This window comes from Aphanomyces astaci, assembly GCF_000520075.1.
Source record: "Aphanomyces astaci strain APO3 unplaced genomic scaffold supercont1.265, whole genome shotgun sequence".
Classification (NCBI taxonomy): Eukaryota; Oomycota; class Saprolegniomycetes; order Saprolegniales; family Verrucalvaceae; genus Aphanomyces; species Aphanomyces astaci.
The window spans coordinates 1-8,398 of NW_009798528.1; the positions used below are offsets into that span (position 1 = coordinate 1).

Sequence of the window (8,398 nt, forward strand, 5' to 3'; positions counted from 1 at the left end):
GATTTAAATTCCAACGAGAAACCACGCCACAACACGAAATTTCACTCGAAAGCACAATACTTGATATTGTCTTTCTTTTACCCAAAATTTGGACTACTTTTGTGCTGACTCGGCAAATCTATCGATCGATTCTTTATACTGAATAATTTTGTACCATATATGTAAAAAGGTGTCCTGGGGGGATGGGTATCACACTAATTGAAATCATACACTAATTTGACATTGATGACGGTTTCCTGCAACCTGATTGGCTAAATCCATAATCCACTCTTGTGTACTTTATTTGGTTGTGTCGATTCATTCTCCATGTCGCTCCAGTTTAGAATAAACGCATAAACAATACAAGGGCCAGCGATGGACTAAGCTTTCACATGGCATTGGATGTGGGACAGTGTCACAATTCGATCTGGATATTTAGCATCTAGTACAGCTGTCTGTGACAAGTATGTATATCGGCCAATGCTTCAGATTCAAATGTGTACAGTTTGCCATCACCCATCACCATGGTTTGTGAGATAGACATATTGGAATGTGGTTGTATGCATTTGAATGTTCACGGTAGTAAGCCTAACATTAACATATTTGTGTGACTGAGGTAGCCCCCAAATATCTTTTTGGACGCGGAGGGCACGGTCAAGCTGGGGGACTTTGGGCTTGCTACGAAACCGCCCAAGGATGTCCGGGAAGGGTCACACGACGACGACGACGACGACGCGATCTTGGACCACGTTCCGTCGTTGAACGTGAACCACTTGACTGACATTCCAACGTACGAAAGCATTTCCCGCGACCAAGCCGTGGACGACGACCACGACGGGGGCGTGCAGGACCTGACGGTCTCGTACGAGAGCTTGAACATCACCGCGGGCGTGGGCACGGCGTTCTACCGCGCCCCCGAGCAGGAAAAGGAGGGCCAGCGGTACAACCAGAAGGCAGACATGTTTTCTCTGGGGATTTTGTTTTTCGAAATGTGGTCGCCGCCGTTTACAACGTTGATGGAGCGCGCAGAGGCGTTGATGGATCTGCGACAGCGTAACCAGTGCCCGAGTCAGTGGAAGGCGCCGGCCAACGTCCAGACAATTGTCCACTGGCTGTGCGCGCCCAACCCGAGCAACCGGCCGTCCGCGGCGGAGCTCCTCGCGTCCAACTTGTTGCCGCCCAAGATGGAAGTCGAGGAAAAGTACCTCAAGGAAGCGCTGCAGACGCTGGCCAACCCCAAGGGCCACTTCTTCGGGCAAATGATGCAGGCGCTGTTTGTGCAAGAACCAGTGGACCACGTCGATTACACGTTTGACGGTGTGCACAAGCACAAGGCCATGGCACTGTATGCCGAAGGTCATGGCCGAGTGTTTGTCCAGCGGCATCTTCAGGTTTGTATCTGTGACAGAGCAAAAATGTGTGTGACATGGGGGTGGCGTACTACTTGATGGTATTTGGGTGTGTTTGGACGGTATATATGATGTATGTGTATTGTTGTGGTTGGAACGAGCGAGTTCTCTTGCGTTAGAACGATAAAACAACGATCGATGTTCTAAATTCTCTGTAAAATTCCAAAATTGGCCTGGTGTGTCTAACCAATATTGAATCACGCCGGAGTTTTCTGATTGGTTGAATATATATACTTGCCCTTCCTGTAAGAGCCAATCAAATCCACTCAAAATTGGACTAGCCAATACTAGCGTCGATTCGTGATTTGATTCGACGGGGTCTGGAAATTTGTACCGAATATACCTCAATAGCATTGATATATTATATTTAGTGCCTTTCAAATCGAATGTATTATTGTTGTGATCACACGTTGGCAGTATGCGTTTAGTGACTTGTCGAATCAAATCGTGGATAAATTCGTTAAAATCTGAATAATCGATTTACCCAATCGGTCGCAGGATTGTTTTTCTTTACATGGAGTAATTTGCAGAGTTTCAAGTTGATTCGAGTAGTGACGGTCGCATTCTTGCCGACAATGCTGAGTATTTTGAAGCTGGTTCGTGAGCTACACCTTCCTCACGTGTCATTATGTAGGCCGTGTTCGAACAGCACGGGGCGGTGGAGCTGACGACGCCGTTGCTGATGCCCAAGCGTGCCAGCTGTGCGTTGCATGTCAACCGATGCGCTTTGCTCGACGCGGCGGGGGTCACGGTCATGCTTCCGTTCGACTTTACCGAGCCGTTGGCGCGGTTCCTCGCGCGCAACAACGTGTCGCAGCTAAAACGGTTCCATTTCGGCCGCGTGTTTCGGAAAAACGTGAGCGGCGGGCACCCGCGGGAGATCTTCGAAGCCGATTTTGACTTGGTCTGGGACGAAAAGCACACTGGCCGCGTGATGGAGCTCGAGGTGCTGCACGTGGTCCGGCAATCGCTCGAGTCAGTGGGACTGCTCGGCACGTCCTACGTCCGGCTAAGCGACGCCCGGCTGTCCCGCGGCATGCTCGACCTGTGCGACGTCCCCCTAGCAACACGCCGGGATGTTCTCAAATGGCTCTCTCAGGTAAACATCCATCCATATGGCATCACCGCTCCCGACATGCATTCGCGTTTTCTATGTCAATATATTGTCATTTTACCCAAAATTTAGTCTTTTGTGCGGATTTGCCAAATCTATCGATCGATTATTCGTTGTCGTGACTTTTGTATGTAAAGATCGTTCAGTATCACACTAATTTCAATCACACACGCATTCGATGTTGATTTGGTCAAAGAGTGAATTTGATTGGCCACTGGATTCGTGTTCTGGGTTTTGATTGGTTGATCGATTGTCTGCCGATTTGGTTAAACTATAGAGCAGCCCACTCCAATTTCGAATAATCAACTTGACAATATCACAAGGGTGATGATATACTGTTTTTAATTGGAGATATTATGAGTATATTTATTGTCTCGTCCGTATCACATTGTAGCATTTTCAAGCATGACAAAACATATATACATGTATACAATCGAGTGGCGACACTGTGGAGGAGGCGTCAGTCCTTGCACCAATCAATCCCGTCTCTACTTGCTACTAAATTCACGTTGATATGTCCATGTTTATTGATATCGACATGTTTCTGACATACCACTTGTAGGAGTCCAACTTGCCGTCCGTGCCCACAAGTCGGTGGAAGTTTGTCGTACGCAAGATGGCGGACGTGTCCATCTCGGACGCGTCGTGCGATCTGCTCAAGCACTTTTTCCACCTGCCGCCAGACCCGCTGGCCGCGCTGGCGTCGATCGAGTCGTTTCTCGTGCTCACAATGAACCAGTTGGGCCACCATGACTTTGCCACGTCATCCGACGCGTTTACATCGAACAAGACAAAACGCGAACAAAAGCGCGACGCACAGCTAAAGAAATCCATCCACGACGCCCTTCTGGGGCTGCAAAACCTCCGCGCATTGTTTGTTGACCTCAAAAGTGCCGTGGCACTTCGATTGGACCTGGGGCTGCGCCAGGAAGCGTACACGTCTGGCCTCATGTTTCAAGTCGTCAACAACCAGAACGAAATCATGGCCGAAGGCGGGCGGTACGACGCCCTCGTGGTCAAATACAGGTACAACATATATTCTATTTTTGAGGATATTGTTGACTGATTTCAGCCAACTTTTGGGTTTTGCAACCAGGAAGGATAAGACACGTTGCATGTCTTTTTTCGTATTGTCCATTTACTCAAAATTTGGACTACTTTTGTGCTGAATCGCCAAAACTATCGATCGATTCTTTGTTACTGAATTTTATATGTATTTAAAAAGGTGATTGGTATCACAGTAATTGAAGTCATACACTAATTTCACGTTGATGATGGTTTCCTGCAATGTGATTGGCTAAATCCTTCCGCCGATTCTTCTGTACATTTATTTGGTTCTCCATGTCGCTCCAGTTTAGAATAAACACATAAACAATATAAAAGAATACAACAACTGCAAAGTGCGCTTTAGAATATTTGAAGGTTTATACATGTATGACGTACTGGACCAAGTTTTTGATTCGTTTTTAATAGACTCCCCGCGGCAAGGATTCAGCTGCCGACGGTGCGCGCGGTGGGGGTCCGCTTCTCGGTGGATCGCATGGTGAGCTGTCTGGCGCGGCCACAAGTCGAATCCCCTCTGATTTTGGTCTGCTCGGACCCGGCCATGCTGCACTCGCGGCTCGAAGTGGCCACGTTGCTGTGGCAAAGCGGACTCACGGCCGAGTTCTGGCACCCCGATACCAAGGACTTGGAGGAGTACTGCACCATGATTGGCGCGCACTGGATGGTGTTGGTCAAGAAGCACCTGTTGACGGAAAAACGAGCTGTAAAAGTGCGTTCGATCAAGCACTACGACGGCGACGTGACGGTGCCAATCACGTCGCTCGCGTACTTTTTCTCCGAGCACCATCCGTCGTCTTCGTCGGGGCTGCATCGTCCGCGGAGTGGCTCCATGGCAACGTCGCTGTCGTGTGCGGGAGGGGCCAGTAGCGGCGGCGGTGGCGGTGGCGGCGGAAGTGCCGATATGAAGAACGGCGGCTTCGACAAGGACGCGCCGACGGTCAAATTGAACGTCAAAGTGGTGGACCCAAAGCAGAACCAAAAGGACAAGCACCGGCAAAAGCAAGACGTCGGCCACGTCGAGCGCCAAGTGTCCAAGTGGCTGTCGTCATTTTTGCTGCCGAATGCGTCGCATGAACCGACCAAGGTGCTGTCAGTGGACGTGCCGTTTGCGGTCCTACGAGACTTTGGCAGTCGGTTCATGGAGGACCGAGGGACGGCGGTGGACGTAGTAGGGAACACGCGGTTTAAAAAGGTGCTCAAACTCGTCGTGGACGAAATCGCCGAGCTCGAAGGCGCAGACTACTGGCGAGGCAAGCGGGAAAAGTACGTGCTGCTCCACAGCAGTTGCGACGATCGGTACGATATGCTGTCGATCACAGAGCTATCGTCCAAGAATCACCACCATAATCGAAGATAGAGTTGATCGACCAGGGCAGTAGTAATACACGTAAATCGATCAATACAAGGACTTTCGCGTTGTGGGGACACCGACTATGATTGTCGACGCATGTTGTTTTGTGCTTTGTGCTGGACATCCACACGCAGTCGACTCAAAAGCAACATTCGATTCCATTGATGACATGGACGCAGGGTAGTAGTATCAAATTCGACGATGGGCCCATATATTCCACCGGTTGCTTATTTACTTGGACTAATTCGTCGCGATGGACGGTGCTGCTGCGTCGCACCAGCCACATCATAGGCGTCGATGTCCACATAGAAGTTTCAGGTGGCGCGCTAGGTGCTGGGTTCGATTGGACACCTATTGCCCTTTGATTTCTGACGAAAGCCTAAACACGACTAAAATCTATTTTTAGGTGTCACATGTTGAATCGTAACCGGTCGATTATTCGGTTCTGTGAACGACATCCCACGAGTGTATACATGCAGGAATGGGTCGTCCTGCTGGCAATCGAAGTAAATGAACGCTAAGATGAAGCGATTCAAGCCGATTATATAATCAGAAGAATGCCCAACCTTTCAGCTTCACACAGCACTTTTCAGAATTGAAATCCCGGTCCTGAGAGACGAATAAGGTGCATTCTCTACGTCGAGGTCTCGTTCAAGTGCACCATAAATTGGTCATTTACGTTATTGATAAGTTAGTTCTACTTGTACTTCAAATCGATTGATTGGCTATTAATAGCGGGTTTTACAGCCCCACGACACCAGTTTTGTGGTTGCGGCTGTGATTGGGTACCCAAGGGCCGTGGGCGGGTGGATGGATGCCCATTGGGTGTTTGCAACGTATGCACCACAGCATGTGATTGGTTGGATCTTCTCCAGGTCGTGCGTCCAGCAGGGCGATTCGTGTTGACTCAGCAAGCAGTCTTCGACGTTATCGGATTTATCCGTCGTCTCCTGTGATCTCCACTTGGAGAGACGGCAACATTTCGGTAACTAATCTTCGTCACACGTCCATGTGCCTTGAAATATCGCGCCATACTGAATTACCACACAAGTTCTTTTTGTGGGGGATTCGAAAGATACCACCCAGATTGGTTTAGCTCAATTTGTAGCCAATCAAGATCTGGCTTGCAATATATACTGGTATAATTCAAAACGTAGGCACCAACCACTCTCGAGTAAAAACAATCGAAATTCGAACGTCAAAAGATCGCGACGTGTGCTGCGGGCCACTCCAGTGGCTCGAATCAGAATCTCCCAAGGCCATTGGTCCACAACTTTGCGTTCAGCCGACAATCCACGAATCCGACGCTCGGATCTATGTGCACTTGCGACAGCATAACCGCCCCAAAACACACAAATCCGCCATACACTACGTGGCATTCCACATTTTGAAGGTGCGAGATTAAGCTGCGATGTTGCCCTTCTTGGCCTTGACTGCAGTATTGTCGTGGATACTTCCGACGGATGGCCAAACGACCGACCCCCCTCTCCCTACCTCGGGCGAAAAGCTCTTTGATGCATGGAAACCATTCTCGACACCCCTCGTGATCCCCGAAGTGATCGACATGCGCAAGGGGGGCAGCCTCGACATGAACATTGGCGAAACCCGCCACGCGTGGGGCTCCGGCGCGCCCACAGCGGCCACCTACGGCTACGGCAAAGTGGGCGGCAACATCACCACGCCTGGCCCAACCATCCTCGTCAAGAAAGGCGTGCCCATCACCGTCACCTGGTACAACGCGATTAAATCGTCCAAGCACTTGTTGGACATGAACGTGGAAACGACGCTGACGATCCGCGAGTCGTCGTGCTACCCCCACTGCGGCGTGCCGGTGATCACACACGTCCACGGGTTAGAAACTCCCGCCCAGTACGACGGACTGCCGCACTTTTCAATCTACCGCAACCAGAGCTACATCGCTCGGTATAACAACACCCAATCAGGGTCGACCAAGATGTACCACGACCACGCCATCGGCCTCGGTCGGTTGAACATGTGGGCGGGGCTCGCGGGGCTGTACGTCATCCAAGACGACGAGGTGGAGACGGCGTACAAGCTCAACAACTTGGTGGACATTCCGCTGATCTTCCAGGACAAGATCATCGCCCCCGACGGCACCCTCGTGTACTCGAGCGTGAGCGTGTGCCAGACCGAGGGCACCAAGTGGGTGTCGGAGGCGTTTGGGGCCGTGAACACGGTCAACGGCGTCATCATGCCGTACGTGGACATCCCCGCTGGCCAAGTGCGCCTGCGTATGGCCAACATGGCCAACGCCCGCAACTACAACTTCACGCTGCCGTTTGCGGACCAGTGCCAGCTGATTGCGACAGACTCTGGGTTTGTATCGGAGGTCAAGCCCGTGGCCAAGACCGGGTTCAAGCTGTACTCGCTGGAGCGCGTCGAGTTGGTGTGCGACTTCACCGACACCAAGGTGGGCACAACATACGACTTGGAAGACTCGACCGAGATCGAGTCGTCGTACTCGTACGACCCGCGGTTGCTGCAGGTGCGCATCGTCGCCCCCAAGGAGAACGCCCCGGCCAAGGTGGAGCTGCCCAAGAAGATGACTGCGTTGAAGGACCTGGAGGCGCTGTACAAGTCGACCAAGGGCAAGCTGCGAACCATCACGCTGGGCGAGATGGAAGGGGACAACAAATGCCCCGTGCAGCTCATGATCGTGCAGCACCAGATGGTGGCCAACGTGTCGACGATCCAAAACAAACTCAAGTGCACGCTGGGCAAGGTGGAAAAGTGGCAGTTCAAAAACCCCACCGACGACGCGCATCCGTTCCACTGGCACTTGGTGAACGCGCAGTGCGGCCCCGACGACAAGTCGATCGACAAGAACGCGCTCAAGGACGTGGTGGTGATCCCGAACGCCCGGCAGTCCCAGAACATCACGCAAGTGTGCTACGTGGCGTGCGTGCCGGACCAGTTCCTCGTCGAAGGCAGCACGGTGGGCCCCACTGAGTACGGGTTCAACACGGACGAGCCGTACTTGGCCCATTGCCACATCATGGAGCACGAAGAGAACTCGATGATGTCGTGGTTCCAGCTGACCAAAGAAGACGACGCCGAGCCTGTGGACGACGGATCGGTGCCGGATTTGAACCCCCAAGTGACGTCGGAAGTGATTTGGTGTGCGCTGGGCATGAGTGTGGTGGGGGGACTCGCCACATGCTTGTCGGTGCTGGTGCTTTCGATCAAACGGCTGAATTTCTTGGCGGGGGACACGGCCATGGCCGTCACGTTTGCCTTGTCCGCGGGGGTGATGTTATTCATTTCGCTGGTCGACTTGTTCTTGGAAGCCCTGGAGAAGTTTAACAATGCGTTTGCTGTGGGGGGCACCGTGGATTTGGAAGCGATCGAGCACGGGCTGGCGCCGGCGGGCGCTGTGGCGCCGATATGCAACGAGAACTGCCACGGCAAGGCGTACTTGGCGGTGGTCGGGTGTTTCTTTGGCGGAGTGCTCATCATTGT

General features: G+C 51.8%; 2 protein-coding genes across 2 annotated transcripts in view; both read left to right on the top strand.

The window, feature by feature from the left end:
• Nucleotides 1–599: 599 nt before the first annotated feature.
• H257_18912 (hypothetical protein) lies at nucleotides 600–5,010 on the top strand (the record flags this gene model as incomplete). The annotated part of the gene is made up of 4 exons (XM_009848060.1): nucleotides 600–1,370; nucleotides 2,023–2,487; nucleotides 3,065–3,528; nucleotides 3,976–5,010. Coding segments are annotated over 4 exons (2,649 nt in total), but the record flags the coding sequence as incomplete, so codon positions are not given.
• Nucleotides 5,011–6,329: 1,319 nt separating this feature from the next.
• The window catches only part of H257_18913 (hypothetical protein), a gene marked incomplete at both ends in the record, with an annotated part of 2,262 nt that continues 193 nt past the window's right edge, over nucleotides 6,330–8,398 (top strand). Inside the window, one exon of the mRNA XM_009848061.1 lies at nucleotides 6,330–8,384. Coding sequence (XP_009846363.1) covers nucleotides 6,330–8,384 — 2,055 coding nt within the window. The remainder of the gene's footprint in view (nucleotides 8,385–8,398) is intronic.